At 41.0% G+C, this 19,905-nt stretch overlaps 1 protein-coding gene across 7 annotated transcripts in view; it reads left to right on the plus strand.

Moving 5' to 3' along the window:
• HERC2 (HECT and RLD domain containing E3 ubiquitin protein ligase 2) overlaps positions 1-19,905 on the plus strand; it is a 212,756-nt gene that overhangs the window by 21,133 nt on the left and 171,718 nt on the right. For 6 of the 7 annotated variants that reach the window (XM_054452280.2, XM_063653302.1, XM_063653300.1 and 3 more), the window contains 2 exons: positions 1,722-1,836; positions 8,337-8,471. In XM_054452280.2, coding sequence (XP_054308255.2) covers positions 1,722-1,836; positions 8,337-8,471 — 250 coding nt within the window. Of the gene's footprint in view, positions 1-1,721; positions 1,837-8,336; positions 8,472-13,828; positions 13,867-19,905 lie in introns of those variants that run through there. The other variant, XM_063653305.1, reaches the window with a different exon arrangement.

The raw sequence follows: 19,905 nt of genomic DNA on the forward strand, positions 1-19,905 counted from the left end.
GCATGTTGGCTAGGCTGGTCTGTAACTCCTGACCTCAAGTGATCTGCCCGCCTCAGCCTCCCAAAGTGCTGCGATTATAGGCGTGAGCCACCGCACCTGGCCATGAATAGCTTTTTCTTTGAGGAAACAAGATATTCCAGGCTCATCTTTGTCTGCCCTGGCCCTTGAATCTACTTATTTTTCCAAGAGCCCTAGCATCTTTTATTGGGAAATGGTTCTGAGAGACCAAAATCTGGATGCTGCTGTCAGATTGCCTTTGATTCTAGTCCTTTCAAAAAACAGAGTAAGCAAATATATTAAAAAATAAAGTTCATAGATTTCCAATTTAAGTTGTTTTTCAAAATTTCTTTGATTTGATTTTTTTCCTCTTTTCCACTGAAAACCTTAATTTTTTTTTTTTTTTTTTTTTTTTGAGATAGAGTCTCGCTCTGTTTACCCAGCTGGAGCGCAGTGACATAATCTCGGCTCACTGAAACCTCTGCCTCCTGGGTTCATGCTAGTCTTCTGCTTCAGCCTCCCGAGTGACTGGGATTACAGGCATGCACCAGCACACCCGGCTAATTTTTTATATTTTTAGTAGAGATGGGGTTTCACCATGTTGGCCAGGCTGGTCATGAACTCCTTACCTCAAGTAATTTACCTGCCTTGGCCTCCCAAATGCTGGGATTACGGGTGTGAGCCACCATGGCCAGCCTAAAACCTTAATTTCTAATAACATTTAATACTTTATCATAAACATGTTTTATTGTATTTACATTGCTTGATTGTGCAACATGAAGTAGTTCTAAAATTGACAATATTATCAATACCAATAAATATAAGATTTTATTTTTCATTATAGTATATTCTATTAATGATATATAGTTCAAAAGTCCCTTGACATACTTTTCTTTGTATATGCACAGGTTAATTTGCATGTTGCCAGTTGTAGGTTTTGCTTTTTTAAGATTTAATTTTAATTTTTGAAGATGAAAGTCATGTATGTTTCAGAAGTAAAGACATATAAAGTATACTCACAATGTTGTTGCTTTTTCTGGTCCTGCTGCCTTTGCCCATGTCCCCTCCCCATTTCCCCATAGGTAGTCATTGGTACTTGCTTTTGGTTTATCTTTTCAGAGCACATGCATGTCTGTGTGTTTGTGTGTGTGTCTTTTTTTTCTTTTCTTTTCTTTTTTTTTTTTTTTTGAGACTGAGTCTCGCTCTTGTCACTCAGGCTGAGTGCAGTGGCGCGATCTTGGCTCACTACAACCTCTCCCTCCTGGGTTCAAGCGATTCTCCTGCCTCAGCTTCCTGAGTAGCTGGGATTACAGGCGCCCACCACCACGCCTGGCTAATTTTTTGTATTTTTAGTTGGGACGGGGTTTCACCATGTTGGCCAGGCTGGTCTCAAATTCCTGATCCCAGGTGATCTGCCCCACTCGGCCTCCCAAAGTGCTGGGATTACAAGCATGAGCCACCTCGCCCAACCACGTGTCTTTTTTCTTGTATGTTACATAAGAGGTAGAATAGTATTTACACTATTATGTACCTTTTCATTTATATTTCTTGGATGACTTTCATGGAATGTAAAATGATTAAGTCACTAATTCAGTAAATCATTGATTTTATTACTGAATGATTGAATACATAAGGGGGATTGAGATTTTTTTCCCATATCATTCTTTAAAAATTGCAGTGTGAGTGTGAGCACTCTGTAAGCTTATCTCATTTATCATTGCCAGCTTGCATTCACAAGAGATGGGCTCTGTGGTCTGTGGAATGAAATGGTTAAAGATGGAGAAATTGTATACACTGGAACAGAATCAGCCCAGAACGGAGAGCTCCCTCCTAGAAAAGGTAAGGGCCTTTAACTAGTGTTTTTTATTTTGTAAAGACCATTATAAAATGCATTTTATAGAAATTTTGTAATGTGCTTTGAGCTTACAGGAGTTTTGAGCTTAACTCTTTGAAGTTTTGCTTTTTACTTTGGAGATTGTTGTCTAAAATGGTAGTTAATACAAGCTGCCCGGATTTTATTGTTTTATGTGAATTGAAGGCATTTTTATTGCAAAACCATCTTGCTGCATTTGTGGTGTTCTTTGGGGGTGTATTAAACCCTTTTTGGAAGCCTTTGGCCTGCAAGGAAATGCCATTGAACAATCTTATTTAGGGTTGTAGTTTTGAATGCTCAGTAAGACTATCATTAGGTTGTTCATAACAGTGGCTGTGTTTCAGAGTCCCCATTGAGGTTTAAAAGAAATGGGTGCTTGTATACACCCCAAACTTGTTGAATCTGACAAGATCCTTGGTTGAGAACTGTTGTTGAAGTTTGTTGGTCCCCCTACTTGAGAGTCATCAATGTGGATAAAGCTACCACTTTAGAAAGTATTTATTCTAAGTTGAAATAGCTCAGTTGGGAGAGCGTTAGTCTGAAGAAAGTATTTCTTCTTCTTTTTTTTTAGGACAGAGTCTTGCTCTGTCGCCGAGGCTGGAGTGCAGTGGCATGATCTCAGCTCACTGCAAGCTCCACCTCCTGGGTTCACGCCATTCTCCTGCCTCAACCTCCCAAGTAGCTGGGACTACAGGCGCCCACCACCACGCCTGGCTAATTTTTTGTATTTTTTAGTAGAGACGGGGTTTCACTGTGTTAGCCAGGATGGTCTCGATCTCCTGACCTCGTGATCCGCCCGCCTCAGCCTCCCAAAGTGCGGGATTACAGGCGTGAGCCACCGCGCCTGGCAAGTATTTCTTCTTCTTTTGTGGAATGAATTGGAATGGTGTCCACTTGAAAATACATGGGGATCGGGCGCAGTGGATCATGCCTGTAATTCCAGCACTTTGGGAGGCTGAGGCGGGCAGATCATTTGAGGTTGGGAGTTTGAGAGCAGCCTGGCCAACATGGTGAAACCCCATCTCTACTAAAAAATACAAAAATTAGCCAGGCATAGTGGTGGGCACCTGTAATCCCAGCTACTTGGGAGGGCAAGGCAGGAGAATTGCTTGAAGCCAGGAGGTGGAGGTTGCAGTGAGCAGATATTGTGCTACTGCCCTCCAGCCTGGGTGACAGAGTGAGACTCCATCTCAAAAAAAACAAAAAACAAAAAACAAACCATGGGAAAAAGTATTAGTCTCCCTTTTCAGTTTCGGTGTCAAGCAGAATTACCCGTGTTGTTTTTTTAATTTATTTTTTATATTTGTTTGAAAATATTCACACACACACACACACACACACACACACACACAGAGTAACTGACAGACGTGTACAGTGAGTGACTGCAGACCCACCTCCATGTTCTGCCACCGTATTTGGCTCCACATCCTGCTGTCTGTCCATCCACTGTTTGTCTCATCTAGCTCCTTAGACACTCCTGTATGTAATTGATTCTAGTTCAACTTTGTTTTTGACTTTCAGGTAAAATTTATATATAATGAAATGCATCTATTTTGAGTTTACCATTTCACAAGTTTTGACAAATGTAACGTGTGTAACCCACATCTTTATCATGACTCTTGCTCAGAAAGTTCTCTGGTGTCCTGCCCCTTCTTCCCAGAGGAATAGCTGGCCTGATGTTTCTCCAGCATTGACAAGTTGTGCCTGTTCTAGAACTCCATAAATGGAATCATGTAGTCAGGTTCTTCTGTGTCTGGCTTCTTTCACTCTGCGTAGTGCTTTTGATTTTCATCTTTTTTTTGTTTTTAACAACATAATGGGTTTATATTTAATATAGCACTTCTCATCAGGAGGTGTTACTCAGTTAATATAAAGTTTTTTTTAACATTAAATCTCTTTTCCATGTCAATGTCTACAGTGTTTTTTTCCCTTTAACATTAAGTCTTCTCTCCATTTCAGTATTAGATACACTGAATACATTTTTCTAAATGATTTTTTTTTCTTCCCAGAGATAAAAGTTTCCCTTTTTGGCTGACTATTGGATATCTAAATACAGTATTAACTTGGGAGATGACAAAAGTCTAATAAAAATACAGAGAACAGACTCACTGATTTAGGAGGCAGTGATTACAACTGAACAGTGGCAATTTCCTAGGATTCTGGGCAAAATCCATTTATGTACCAATTTGTTCCCATTTCATGGAGTCAACTCAGAAAGTAAAACTCTCCTCCTTACTAATTCTTGGAAACTTTCAGACACCAAAGCTTAACGTTTAGTTTCAGTAGCACAAAGGTTTTCAGGGTGAGGTTTCATTCATTAGGCCCTTCAAAGTCACATCTGTTCATTTTTTTCTTTCGTGCGTATACCCGCAAGCAAGTACAAATGCCTGTAATACTGAGAACCACACCTTTAACGAGAGAGCAGTTGCGTCACTGGCTTCCACTGCCTTGATAACAAGCAGCACCAAAAGCAGTGACATAAGGACTAAGGACAGTTGTGTTGAAACTGAGGTCATGATGTTGGGATCTTGAGGGCTGAATGTTCCAAATAAATGGTATATATAGAATTCTCTCTGACTTGAAATTTTCGCTTTCTGGACCTCTGGATGCTGAGGCTAAGAGTGTCCATATGACAGTGTCTTCCAAGACAGGAATCAGCAACCTTTTTTTTTTTTTTTTTTTTTTTTATGTATCAGTAATTCATTCTGTATATTTTAAAAAGTTTTAACCTCTTCTTCCTAGCCCTCCAGTATTTGTTTATAAATTAAAACGTTTCCCAAAGTGTTTTCTGTGAAACAATAGTTCTAAAAGGTGCTCTAAGAAAAGCTAAGTACATGGCAAAATCCAAAGTATATGTTTTATTCATTACATTTGATGAATATTTTTTGTGTGTTTTTTCCTCTCGAGAGGGAGTCTTGCTCTGTCGCTCAGGCTGGAGTGCAGTGGCATGATTTTGGCTCACTGCAACCACTGCCTCCCGGGTTCAAGCAGTTCTCTGCCTCAGCCTCCTGAGTAGCTAGGATTATAGGCACCCTCCACCATGCCCAGCTAATTGTTGTATTTTTAATAAAGATGGAGTTTCACCATCTTGGTCAGGCTGGTCTTGAACTCCTGACCTCATGATCTGCCTACCTCGGACTCCCAAAGTGCTGGGATTACAGGCGTGAGCCACCATGCCTGGCTCACATTTCGTGAATTTTTTTGTCCTTTGTTCTTTTAAAAATCATGGTTAGAAAGCAGAGCATAATTGTTCTTTATGTAGATCCCAACTGGTTCGGGGTGTTAGGGAGATGTTTTGACATTCAACAAATGTTTTTGTTTTCCATTATTAAGCCTATGAATGTTTTATTTTATTTTCTGAGACAGGGTCTCAGAATTTGTCAAATGTGTAAAATTTATAGCCAGATGTAGGGTAGGGGTGGCCTACTTTCTCCAAAGGGCCAGATAGTAAATATTTTAAGGTCTCAATGGACTCTATGGTCTCTGTCATAGCCATGGGACCTTGCAGCTGTAGTGCCAAAGTAGCCACAGACAATACTGCGTCAGCGGGCAGGGGACGTGCATTCTGTAAAGTTTATTTATGGACACAAAAGATGAAGTCCTCAGAATGTTTGCAAGTCACAAAACACTGTTTTCCTTTTGATAATTTTTCAATTATTAAAAAATATAAAATACAGTGGCCGGGCGTGGTGGCTCACACCTGTAATCCCAGCACTTTTAGAGGCCGAGGCAGGCGGATCACCTGAGGTCAGGAGTTCGAGACCAGCCTGGCCAACGTGGTGAAACCCCATCTCTTCTAAAAACAAAAAATTAGCCGGGGATGGTGATGCACGCCTGTAATCCCAGCTCCTTGGAGGCTGAGGCACGAGAATCACTTGAACTTGGGAGAATCACTTGAACCTCGGAGGCAGAGGTTGTGGTGAGCCAAGACTGTGTCTCAAAAGAACAACAAAAGTAAAATACTTTCTCTGCTTTCAGACCATACACAAAGAGGCTGTGGGCTGGGTTTGGCCCCTGGGCTGTGGTTAGTGACAGCACACAGACACACACACACAGACACACACACACACACACACACACACACGTAGGGCAGAGTTTGAACCAGCACCTGTCACACACACACACACACACACACACACACACGTAGGGCAGAGTCTGGCATTTAGAACCAGCACCTGTGTTCTCACCTGAGCTGTGTTCCTGGCTGGGTTCTAGTCTGTATTCTGTGACATGAGGTGTCTACCTTGGTAAACTGGAGGCTGTTTTAGTTTGCCTTCCCATTGGCAATCTGTCACGTTTCTGTTGTTCTGTGTCTTTGTTAGCACTTGATGTTATCAGTATTTTTTAGTTGAGCCATTCTAACAAGTCTAGTGGGATCTCATTGTGGTTTTAATTTGCACTTCCGTAATGGCTAACGATGCTGAATATCATGTTCTTTTTTGCCACTCTTGTATCCTCTGTGAAGTTTCTGTTCAGATCTTTTGCACAGAAAAAGCTGTGTCATGGAACTAGTAAAATAACCAAGGAGAGGTTGATTGAAGTTCTGTTTATAATCCTAGAAGATTCCTGCCCTAGGGATATGGGATGGCTGAACATAGGACACTGACACTGGACAGATGAAATAGCAGTTTATTAGTCACGCATGCTCACAGCCCTGGGGGTGGGGGACACTGCATGCCACATGGGGGCTGCACTTGGGAACAGAGTGAACCACCAGGGGCTGTGGGAGGCACATTTTGTAGTAAGAAGAGGGTGAGGTGACCTTGCTTCCATGGGAAGTTGTGATTGGCTTGTTTGAATAACTCTGGGCCCTCAGGGATGAGCAGGCTGGGGTCAGGTCTCCACGATAAGGAGGTTGTTTGGCTTTGGGATCTTATCTGTGGGAGCAGAGCTTGGGAGAGACCTTGTGGTTAGGCTATTTGAGGCCTTCTTGATTTTACCAACATCAAGGCAGCACGTAATAGCCTTAATTTCAGGCCACATGAGACATTCTTCTATATCTACTTTCTGTAGCACTTTTCAAAAGGTTTTGTCCTTCGTGTTTAGCAGTTGATTATGATGTGCCTCGTCATGGCTTCCTTTAGGATATATCTTGTGTGGGCTTTGCACAGATTCTTCAATCTGCCTAGGTTTATGTCATTCGCTGAACTTAGGAAGTTTTCAGCCATTAGTTCTTTGGATTTTTTTTTTCAGCATTCACCTTTTCTCTCCTGTTATTAACCTGTGGGGTCTGTGCTAATTCTGGGTAGTTAGTTTCAGAATTGAATTGCACTGTGGGACACACAGCTGGGTGTCGCAGAGAACTGGAGAATTGCTTGCTTGGTGCAAAAGTCCATACATTTGGTGTCAGAAATGTTGTAAACAGAGGAACTGTTTCCTTTGAGATTTTTAGATACTCATTATTTGTAATCTGGATGGGGTATCATGTCTTTCACCAATTGAGATACATTTTTCTAATTATGTTGTTTAGATGTTTAGTCACAGCCTTCTGTGATGGAACGTGTTTACACTTCAAGGTTAAGGTTAGTTGTCTCTTCTCTTCGCTTACTATGTAAGGAGTTTTATGACAGTTGTTTTTGACTGAAACTGTCAAAAGGAGTAAGGAGTTTTATGACAGTTGTTTTGACTGAAACATTGTCAGTGGCCTAAAGTCATTTTTCTCAGCTTTTCCTTTGTGTCCCAGTGCTCTTGAATTATGCTATCAGTGACAGTGCCCCTGCATAGCAGTGCTTCCCGGTTGGCAGTGGAGTAGGGCCTTGTAAAGAGTTAAAAGATTTTTGAGTCATACTCCTGTTTTACACCCTCCCTTTTCCCATGGATACACAAGCATTGGGACTCACGGGATAAAAGCAATTGGTGTGAAATTGAAGTAGGTAAATATCAAAGACTTAAGTTTCTCAGTTGAGAAATGTACTAGGAAGTAGATGGAATATCATTTTGGAAGACATGCTTTAAATAATTTGTTATATTCGTTTCTTTTTTTTCTATTTTTGAGACAGAGTCTCGCTCTGTCACCCAGGCTGGAGTGCAGTGGCGTGATCTCAGCTCACCGCAAGCTCTGCCTCCCGGGTTCACACCATTCTCCTGCCTCAGCCTCCCGAGTAGCTGGGACTATAGGCGCCCGTCACCATGCCCGGCTAATTTTTTGTATTTTTAGTGGAGACGGGGTTTCCCCGTGTTAGCCAGGATGGTCTCCATCTCCTGACCTCGTGATCCACCCGCCATGGCTTCCCAAAGTGTTGGGATTACAGGCGTGAGCCAGCACGCCCGGCCGATATATTGGTTTCTTTATGAAAATTATACTGGGTCTCTTACAGGTATGATTGATGTATTTTATTTTTAAGTTGTCAAACATTTAGTTAATGATGTGTGTTGTAACTTTTCGGGGGGGGAGGGACATTTGCAGAGACTAACGGTATGACATTCTGAAAAGCGGTTACAGATTAAAAAAATTTTAATTCTGCAGATGATAGTGTCGAATCAAGTGGAACAAAGAAAGAAGATCTGAATGACAAAGAGAAAAAAGATGAAGAAGAAACTCCTGCACCTGTATATAGGGCCAAGTCAATTCTGGACAGCTGGGTATGGGGCAAGCAACCAGGTAATCTTGTGAATTTTGGCATTTTGGAAAGGTTGATCTGACGCTCCCTTTCTAAATAACTTGGATGGATTCTTAGTACTTTTTTGGTAACAATTTTTTAAAAAGTAATTAAAAAATTTAAATATTGTGGTAAAATATACATACCACAAAACTTACCATTTTAACCATTTTTTTGTGTACAGTTCATTGGCATTAAGTATATTCCCATTGTTGCCCAGCCATCACGCTTGACTAATTAGAGACAGAATCTCACTGTGTTGCCCAGGCTGGTCTTATACTTCTGGCTTCAAGGGATCTTCCTGCCTCAGACTCCTGAGTTGCTGAGATTTCAGGTGTGAGCCATCGCACCTGGCACTACATGTAACTTTTTGAGGAACCATTGAACTGTTTTCCACAGTGGCTACATTGTTTTACATTCTTGCAGCAGTATACTAAGGTTCCAATTTCTCCACACCCTCACAAACACTTTTTGTTTTCTGATGATAGCCATTCTAATTTGTGTGACTAGGTACAGCATCTCATTGTTTTGATTTGTATTTCCCTGTTGGTTGGTCATGCTGAGCATCTTTTTACATGCTTGTTGACCGTTTGTATACATTCACTGGAGAAATGTCTATTCAAATCCTTTGCCTGTTTTTTTTTGGAGATGGGAGTTTCGCTCTTGTTGCCTAGTCTGGAGTGCAGTGGTGCAATCTTGGCTCACTGCAACCTTCACCTCCCAGGTTCAATTGATTCTCCTGCCTCAGCCTCCCGAGTAGCTGGGATTACAGGTTGTCCGCCACCATGCCTGGCTAATTTTTTGTATTTTTAGTAGAGACGAGGTTTCACTATGTTGGCCAGGCTGGTCTTGAACTCCTGAGCTCAGGTGATCCACCCACGTTGGCCTCCTAAAGTGCTGGTATTACAGGCATGAGCCACTGCACCTGGCCCTTTTGCCTGTTTTTTTTTTCTTTTTTCTTTGAGACGGAGTCTTGTTCTGTCGCCCAGGCTGGAGTACAGTGGCGTGATCTTGGCTTACTGCAACCTCCGCTTCCCGGGTTCATGCCATTCTCCTGCCTCAGCCTCCCGAGTAGCTGGGACTACAGGTGCACACCACCACTCCTGGCTAATTCCATTTTTTAATTGAGTTTTTTGTTTTGGGTTATAGGAGTTCTTTATCATGGATGGACTTTCATAATCTCTTCCCTTTATCCAGCGCAGTAAAACCGATATATTTATTCTTTGCTTACTTTTTTTTGTGTAATTCAGTTTTTTAAATGTCTGATGCATTTTCGTTCCAATTAAAAATATACATAGAGTATTTCTTATAAAAGTGTGTAGATTATAAAAGCAGAAATTTCACCTCACTGCCCACCCCAATTTCAGTTTTCCTGTAAGAGTTAGCCACTATTATCCCTTCGGTGTGGATATTCAGACTTTTTTTTCCTTGCATGAACATACATATGTAAATGTACATATATAAAAAAATTTGTGACGCCATCCATGGTAACTCACGCCTGTGATCCCAGCACTTTGGGACGCTGAGGTGAGAGAATTGCTTGAGGCCAGCAGTTTGCGGCTGCAGTGATCTATGATTGTGCCTCTATACTCCAGCCTGGGTGACAGGGTCTCTGTCTCTTAAAAAAAAATTCGTATTTGGGGTTAATAGTAGTACCTACCTCATAGGTTATTATGGGATCAGTACAGTAGGCCAGACAAAGTGCGTATGCTATTATCTTGCATGTAGTAAGTACCAGCATATACTACCTGTTATCCAGAAATTTGCTGAAATGTGCCTTGTATTTTCTCTTTCCGTTTTGATCAGTCTTCCTAGAAGTTATCAGTTTGAGTTTTTTCAGAGAACCAGTTGTTGGTTTTATTGATATTGTTTGTTTTCTTTTTCATTGATTTCTGCTTTACTCTTTATTATTTCCTTTTTTCTGCTGGCTTTGGGTTCCATTTGCTCTTCTGTCTCTTCTAATTTCTTAAGGTAAAGGCTTAGATCATTGACTTTAGATTTTTTGTCTTTTCTAACAAGTGTTCAAAACTATAATATAAATTTCCCTCTAAGCATTGTTTAGCCACATTTCACAAATTTGGAAATGTTTATTCATTTTCATCTTCATTCGGTTGAAAATATTTTCTAATTTCCCTTTTAATTTCTTCTTTTACCCACTTATTATTTGGAAATGTGTTATTTCATTTCCAAATGTTTGCGGATTTTCAAATATCTCCTGTTAATTTCTAAATTAGTTGTAGTCAGAGAACATATTCTGTGATTTCAATGTTGAGGCTTGTCTGAAGCCCCAGAATATGGTGTATTCTGTGGAATGTTTCATGCACACGTAATAAGAATGTGGGTGGGTGCGGTGGCTCATGCCTGTAATCCCAACACTTTGGGAGGCTGAGGTGGGTGGATTACTTGAGGTCAAGAGCTCGAGACCAGCCTGGCCAACATGGTGAAACCCTGTCTCTACGAAACATACAAAAATTAGCTGGGTGTGGTGGTGGGCGCCTGTAATCTTGGTTGCACCCCTACACGTTAGTCTGGGTGACAAAGTGAGACTACATCTCAAAAAAAAAAAAAAAAGTGTATTTCACTGCTCTGTAAAGCTTAATGAGATCAAGTTGATAGTGTTCAGGTATCCTTGACTTGAAATAATTTCCTGCCCACTTGTTCTATTCACTGTTAGGAGAGGAGTTGAACTAATACACAAGATTGGCTTACTACATTAGTTTGACATGAATCTCAGAGGTCTTACCCGTTCCTGATTACTTAGTAACTTTAAAGATACAAGTAATATCCTCACTTGTGTGCTCAGGCAAAGTGGGGAGAGATGTGGGAGAGTCTGTGCAACTCCCGCAGGTCCGTCCTCTTTGAACCCCGCCTGAGAGATGAGACCTCTCACTGAGGTGTGTAGTCCTCTCACTGAGGTGTGTGGTCCTCTCACTGAGGTGTGTCATCCTCTCACTGAGGTGTGTTGTCATCTCACTGCACAGGAGCATTAAGGATGTGCAGTGTTTCCGTTTTGTAGTCAGATAGTTTATACACCTTAGGGAACGTTTTCCAGGGAGCCGTGTCCCATAAGTCCATGGATTTTAGGCATGTTTACCAAACACAATCCTAAACTAACCACATCTTGCTAAAAACATTTCATAGATAAGGACACTTCTCTTAGCGAATACCAGTCATTTATTTATAGAGAAGCCAGTCTCAGCGTTCTGGGGAGATCAGCCCCAGCAACTGGCTTTATTTCCCAGGAGTATCTCCATTGTGCTGGGGAGGCATGAAGAGCAGTTTCACTGCTTAGTTCCTCTTTCTTCTTCTGAGAATTGAAATCTCTCATGCTAATTATGGATTATTTTCTTTCAGCTCTGCAGGTTTTGCTTCATGTATTTGAGAACTATGTTATAAGGTGCATGCACTTTTAGGATTTTTACGTCATATTCGTAAATTTGACCCCCTTTATCTCCGGTGACATTCTTTGTTGTGAAATCACCTTGGTCTGACTACTCTCCTTTCTTCTGATTTGGTGTTTGCGTGGTGTGTTTGCCGAGTTTAGCTTTTTTCACTTTCAACCTTTGTGTATGTGTAAAGTAGATTTCTTTCAGGTATCATATAATTAGGTCTTGCTTCTTTATTCACCCAGACAACCTCTGTTTTTTATTTGGAATCTTTAGACTACTTGGGTTTAAGTCTGTCATCTCTGGCATTTTCAGTTACATCTTTGACTTGTCACTGTCCACTCTCAAATGGTATTACACTGCCTGAGCCATGGGGCAGTGCTCTGACTGTAGCTTCCTGCTTCTGACATGTTCTTGGTTGGTAGTGCTGCTGTGTCATATGTCCAAGTAAAACATGGTATAAATCTCACAATATGATGTTTTTGTTTTTGCTTTAAATAGGCAATTACATTTTTCCCCTCAAATTTGAAAAGAGGAAAAAAAAGTCTTTTTTTTTTGAGATGGGGTTTTGCTGTTGTTGCCCAGGCTGGAGTGTGTAATGGCACAATCTCAGCTCACTGTAACCTCCGCCACCCAGGTTCAAGCGAGTCTCCTGCCTTAGCCTCCCTAGTAGCTGGGATTACAGGCACGCACCACTGTGCCCAGCTAATGTTTTTGTATTTTTAGTAGAGACAGGGTTTCACTGTGTTTGCCAGGCTCGCCTCGAACTCCTGACCTTAGGTGATCCACCTGCCTCAGCCACCCTTAAGTGCTGGGATTATAGGATTATAGGTGTGAGCCACCACACCTGGCCTCTTTTTTTTTTTTTTTTTTGAGACGGAGTTTTGCTCTTGTTGCCCAGGCTGCCAGGATGGAGTGCAATGGCATGATCTTGGCTCACTGCAGCCTCTGCCTCCTGGGTTCAAGCGATTCTGGCTCAGCCTCCCAAGTAGCTGGGATTACAGGCATGCGCCACCACACCTGGCTAATTTTGTATTTTTGAGTAGAGACATGGTTTCATCATGTTGGTCAAGCTGGTCTCGAACTCCTGACCTCAGATGATCCACCTGCCTCGGCCTCCCAAAGAGCCACCATGGCTGGCCAGAAAAAAGTTTTTTATGTTAACTTACATTTTACCATTGTGGGCCCTTAAGGTTTTGTTTCTATCCTAGCTGCCTTGTGTTATAATTTTCCTTCAGTTTGAAGATCTCCCTTTACTATTTCTAGATCTGCTGACAGAGAAGTTTTTCCGTCTGTCTGGGTATCAATTTTGGCTTTATCTCTGACTCTACACAAATCACTTTGTCTCACCTTGGGCCTCTCATGTATAAAATAGGAATAAGTGGCCGGGAGCAGTGGCTCACGCCTGTAATCCCAGCACTTTGGGAGGCTGAGGTGGGCGGATCATGAGGTCAGGAGATCAAGGCCATCCTGGCTAACACGATGAAACCCCGTCTCTACTAAAGATACAAAAAAATTAGCTGGGCGTGGTGTTGGGCACCTGTAGTCCCAGCTACTCGGGAAGCTCAGGCAGGAGAATGGCATGAACCCAGGAGGCGGAGCTTGCAGTGAGCCAAGATTGCGCCACCTCTCTAGCCTGGGTGACAGAGCGAGACTCCATCTCAAAACAAAAAAAAAGAGGAATAAGTATAATGTAAATAATTAAAATTATATATAAAATACGTGAAAGTACTTACTCAGAGAGTTGCTGTGCAGATGACATGAAATAATGCATTTGAAGCTCCTAAGTCAGTGCCTGGCACAAATGTTTGATAAACGTTTGTTGTGATTTTAAAAATCTGTTGTTTTGCCTTTCTCCTTCTTTCCCCTCACCTAGGTATCAAAGTACCTACAGTTATGGGTGGGTAACTAGACCAAAAATACACCTTGCTTGCTCAGATTAAAGCCCAGCTTGTTGACTCAGGGCGGCTTTAATGAAGAGGGTTTACTTGGAAGCTCTGCTTGCTCACAGGTATGGAGCTTTCGCAGAACCGACTCTCTACCTGGCAGCCTTGAAGGGGCTTGGATTCAAAGCATATTCTTGAGCCACGCCGTCATTAATCAAACTGCAAGTGGAATTTGTAGCTGTTAGAATAGCTCCTATTTCTTTCATTCCTTTTTCTGTTTTTTGCTCTTTCATCTCAACCTAAAAAGAAAAACACATTAATTTGAGCCATAGGAATTTAGAACTTGTTTTTTCTTTTTCTTAGATAGGTTTGACTAAAGCTTCCTTTTTCACAGGTTTATTTTTTCCAACATTTTGTTAGAAAAAAATTATACAGAAAAGTTGAAAGAATTTTACAGTGCGCACCCACATACTCACCACCTGAGATTGTGCTGCTGGCATTATCCCACGTGCTTTATCACCGCTCTCTCCACCTTTTCGTCCCTCTATTCATCCATCAGTCCCTCATATTTTTTTTGCAGTGTTTCCAAGGAGACCTCTGGACACTTGCTTCTCAACATTGCAGCGTGTAGGCCCTCAGCAGGAGTTCAGAAGTGCACATTTCACAGTGAACCTTCTGAGAGTGTTGACAGATCACAGCTTTTCTTTTTGTCTAATGAAAAGGGCTTGCCGGCCATTGGGTGTTGTAATCTCTTAGGAGAGTAAACTCTTAGTAACTATCTAAATCATTCTCAATGACTCTCTCTGCTGTGTAAATAGGTCTGGGAGGACCCTTTCTGACATTGTTGTTGGCATAGGTTTTAGCTTAAGGTGTTGTAAATGCTGTTTATCAAGATGATGAAGTTCCCAATTTGTTGCTATTTTCTGAGAATTTTTATCATTCATGAGTATTGAATTTTGTCATTTGCTTTTTCTAAATCAATTGATATGTAATTATGTGATTTTTGTTCTTTAGCCTATTAATAGGGTGGGTTACATTGATTTTTGACTGTTGAACCAGCTTTACATTCCTGGAATGAAACTACTTGGCAATGATATGGAATTCTTTTTATATATTGTTTAATTCTACTTGCTAATAATTCGCTGAGTATTTTTGTGTCTATATATATATATAGTTCTGTACTTTGTACTGTCTTTAGGTACAGTACCTAATATTAGCTTCTTAAAATGCTAATATTAGCTTCTAATATTAGCTTCTTAATATTAGCTTCTTCAAATGAATTGGGAAGTTTTTCCTCTTCTAGTTTCCAGAAGAGATTGTTTTGAGTCTGTGTTAATTCTTTTTTAATGTTTGATGGAATTATCCAGTGAGTTCATTTGGGTCTGGTAATTTCTTTTTTTTCGGATTCTTTGAATTATGAATTCAGTTTTCTTGATAGTGGTAGGGCTATTCAAATGATCTATTTTATATTTGGTGAGTTGTGGTAATTTGTATTATTTGAGGCATAAGTCCATTTTGCCCAAGTTGTCAAAGTTACGTGTGTAGAGTTGTTCCTAGTAATTCCTAATTATCTTTTTTGGTATCTTTAGAGCCCGTTTCATCACTAATGTTGGTAATTTATGTCTTTTTTTTTTTTTTTGTCAGTCTTGCTTAGAGAGGTGTGTCAGTTTTATTGATCTTTTCAAAGAACCAGCTTTTTGCTTTACTGTTTATTGTTTTTCTGTTTTCACTTTGTTTCTACTCTTACCTTAATTATTTCTTCCTTTCTGCTTACTTTTAGGTTGATTTTGCTATTTTTTTTTTCTTTTAGGTTGTCGAGGTGGGCACTTATATTATTGATTTGTTTCCAAGTTTCTAATGTACCATTCATTTAGTGCTGTAAATTTCTCTCATCACCCACTGTAACTCTTTCCCATACATTTTGATGTATTGTACTTGCATTTTCTCTCAGTTCAGAATATATTTTAAAATTTCCCTTGAGACTTCCTCTTTGATCCATGGGTTATGTAGAAGTTTATTGTTTAGTATCTGAGAGTTAGGCAATTTTCCTGTAATTGTTCTCTTGTCGACTTCTAATTTGTTTCCATTGTTTGAGGGAACATATGCTGTGTGATTTTAATTTCAAAAAATTTGTTAGGTTTGTTTTATGCCTCAGAATATGTTCTAACTTAGTATTTGTTTTGTGGATACTTGAACAGATTATGTATTCTGCTGTTATTGGCTGGAGTGTTCTATAAATTTTGATTGGATCTAGTTGATTGACGGTGATGTTGAGTTCTATATCCTGGCAGCTTTTCTGTCTCCTAATTTTATCAGCTGTAGAGAGAGAGTTTGAGGTCTCCAACTATGAAAGTATAAATGTCTTTTTCTCCTTTCAGTTCTGTTCTTTTTGTTTGTTTGTTTGGTGTATGCACGTTTCGAATTGCTGTGTCTTAATGGTGGATTGACCAAGTTCTCATTTTGTAATGTTGCCATCTGTTCCTGGTAATTATTATTATTATTATTATTTTTGAGACGGAGTTTCGTTCCTTTTGCCCAGGCAGGAGTAAAGTGGCACGATCTCAGCTCACTGCAACCTCCGACCCCACCGGGTTCAAGTGATTCTCCTGCCTCAGCCTCCTGAGTAGCTGAGATTGTAGGCATCTGCCATCACACCCAGCTAATTTTTGTATTTTTAGTAGAGATGGGGTTTTGCCATGTTGGCCAGGCTGGTCTCAAACTCCTGAGATCCACCCACCTTGGCCTCCCAAAGTGCTAGGATTACAGGCGTAAGCCACTGTGCCCGGCCCTCCTGGTAATTATCTTTGCTCTGAAGTTTACTTTATTTGATATAAATGTAGCCAACTTCTGCTGTCCTTTCAGTAATGTTTGCATGATCTTTTTTTTTTCTATACTTCCATTTTCAGTTTGCCTGTTTGAAGTCACTTTCTTATGGACAACATGTAGTTGGATCATGTTCTCTAGTCTACTCTCCTGGTGTCTGTCTTTTAATTGATGTATTTAGACTGTTTACATTTAATTTAATGTCATTATTGGTAAACTGAGGCTTAACACTGCCATTTTGTTTTGTATTTTCTATTTCTTCTGTCTTTCATTTTTTCGGTTTGGTTCTTCCTGGCTCTTTGTGGTTTACTTGACCATTTTTAGCATTCTATTTTATCTGTAGTGTTTTAGAGTGTATCTTTTTGTATAGCTTTTTTAGTGGCTTTTCTAGGTAATATGTTACATACAGATTGAGCATCTCTAAACCCAAAATCCAAAATCTGAAATGCCCCAAAATTTGAAACTTTTTGGCACTCCAGCACGATGCCCCCAAATTGAAAATTCTATTCATAAGTACTTAGCATGAACTTTGTTTCATGCACAAAATTATTAAGCATGCTATCTAAAATTACCTTCAGGCTCTGTGTATAAGGTATATATAAAACGTAAATGAATGTATTTAGACTTGGGTCCTATCCCCAAAATATCTCATTATTTATATGCAAATATTCCTAAATTTGATAAAAATCTGAAATGTGGAACACTTGTGCTCCTGAGCATTTTATAAGGGACACTCAACCTGTGTATATATGAACACTTACCAGATTGTACCTGGTGTTGTCATTTACTAGTTTCAGGGATATAGAAACTACCTCCCCTGACGTTCCTTTCTGTTCTCCTGTTCGTAATATACTTGCCTTAAATATTTCATTTGCTTACATTGATAACCACATATGACAATGTTATAATTTTTGGTTGAACCTTCAGACATAATTTAGCAAAATCAAGAGGTGAGGGAAAAGTCTGTTGTATTTATGCATTGGTGTGCTTGTCATCTCCTCCTTCCGGAAGTTCCAGGGTTTTCTTCTTTGATGGTTGCCATTCTGCTTAGAGAACTTCCGTTAGCCTTTCTCTTGGTGTGGGTCTTCTGGTGACAAATTCTGTTTTACTTCCTCTGAGAATGTTTTACTTTCCTTTTCATTCCTGAGGGACATTTTTGCTGGATATACGAATTCTGGGTTAATGGTTCTTTTCATTGTTTGAAAAATATTTTGTACTTTCAGCTGGGCTCCATGGTTTCTGGTGAGAAATTCGCTGTCATTTGACTTGTTAATGCATGATATTTAAGGCAGTTTCTGTTTAGTGGCTTTTGAAATGTTTTGTCTTTTCTTTTTTGGCGTTTGATTATTATATGTCTTAGTTTGGATTTCTTTGGGTTCATCCTGTTTAGGGTTTGCTTACCTTAATCTGTAGATTTATGTCTCTTGCCAAATTTGGGAACTTTTAAGCCATCACTTCGTAGAGTACAGTTTCAACCCCACCTTCTTTCTCCTGTCCCTTCGTGAGTTCAGTGACCAGAGTTGTTATAGTCCCATAGGTCCCCAAGACTGTTTTTTTTTTTTTTTTTTTTTTTTTGCGGGGACATTTCTTTCTTTCTCCCTTCCCATCCTGTCCCATCCTGTCCCATCCTGTCCCATCCCGTCCCTTCCCGTCCCTTCCCGTCCCTTCCCGTCTTCGGAGTTTCTCCGTTTCCCAGGCTGGAGTGCAATGCACGTTCTCGGCTCACTGCAACCGCTGCCTCCCTAGTTCAAATGATTCTCCTGTCTCAGCCTCTCGAGTAGCTGGGATTATAGGTGCCCGCCACCATGCCCGGCTCAGTTTTGTATTTTTAATAGAGATGGGGTTTCACCATGTTGGCCAGGCTGGTCTCAGACTCCTGACCTTGTGATCCGCCTGCCTCGGCCTCCCAAAGTGCTGGGATTACAGCTGTGAGCCACCGTGCCCTGCCTTGGGGGCATGTATTTCTTCTGTGTTATTACATTGGGTAACTTCTATCTTTTACATCACTGATTCTTTGCCCTTTTTCCTCCATTCTACTGCTGTGTCCATTCACTGAGCTTTTCATTTTGGTTATTGATTTTTCAGTTCTAAACTTCCTATTTGGTTTCTTTTTTTTGTCTTCCTTTTCTTGTCTTAGGCTTTCTATTTTTTCATTTATTTCACATGTGTTTCTAATTGCTTGTTGAAGCCTTTTTATCATGACTGTTTTTAATTATTTGCCACATTATTCCCACATCTTTCATCGTGGTATTTCTATAACTGTTTTTTAAAATTTGGTTTTAGATCTTTCTGGTTCTTGGTATCATGAGTGAGTTTCTCAATGGAACATGTTGTTAGGCGACTCTAGGTCTTACTTAAATCTTCTGTGTAAGTGGTTAAATCTTTCTGTGACCCTGCTCTGGCCGGGGTAGGGCGTGCTTCACCTCATCGCTGGCAGCTGGAGACGAAGTCCAGGCTTCCCACTTTGCCTAGAGGCCCCTGGTTACTGTGAGGCAGGGGTAGGAGTTCTAACTCCCCAGTGGTGTCCATGGTTTGTGTATTTTCTCACCCACTGTTTTAGAATGTACATGAATGATGGACTGGGCAGTCAGGATTGCAACGGAATAAGCAGGAGGGTGTCAGGGAGAAGGGCACGTGGGTGCTCAAGGGCAGAGCTGCCCTCTTGGAGCTTTGGGGTTGTTTCTGGGCTCTGCAGCCAAGCAGAAGGGAGATGTATTATTTAAAAGTGGAAAATGCAGTGACTCTTCAGAAAGGGCTTAGCCCTTGAAGTGCTGGGCCAGCTCCTTGCCTGAAGGGTGGCTCGGTGGGGATGTCCTGAGAAGGGCAGGGGCACTGCTTTACCTGTCAGTCTTTCACTTCTCCATCTTGAGCCCAGTGTGCAATTCGGTATTCTTCATGTCGTTTTAAATAACGATTAGCTCTTAGCTGCAAAGCTCCAGGTCTCACATCCTACTGCTGGTGCTGGGCACAGTGTGCGCCACCCTGTGCCTTTCCAGGTAGTGAGTGGTGAGATGTGTCCCTCTCCTGCCTTCTAAGGCCCTCCCGTCCCGTGGAGAGCATATCCAGGTAATGGGTAGCTGGAAAACTGATGTCTTCTGCCCAAGGGGAGGCGGCCATAGGGGTGTTGCTATTACCTGTCAGGATCCAGGGCTGCGAGGCTGGTGGCTGGTTGCCTCCAGGCTAGTAAGCAGCAGAGAGGCAAGCACAAAAGAGACCAGCTCTCACCTCGCCACTGGGAGCTGTGGTGTTATAGGGGATTGGTGGGAGGTAACTTACAATTCCCCTATAATGATCTGTACTCTGAAGCAGACACATGCTTAATTGAAAGACCAGAATCCTTT

Source organism: Pongo pygmaeus, chromosome 16, assembly GCF_028885625.2.
Source record: "Pongo pygmaeus isolate AG05252 chromosome 16, NHGRI_mPonPyg2-v2.0_pri, whole genome shotgun sequence".
NCBI lineage: Eukaryota > Metazoa > Chordata > Mammalia > Primates > Hominidae > Pongo > Pongo pygmaeus.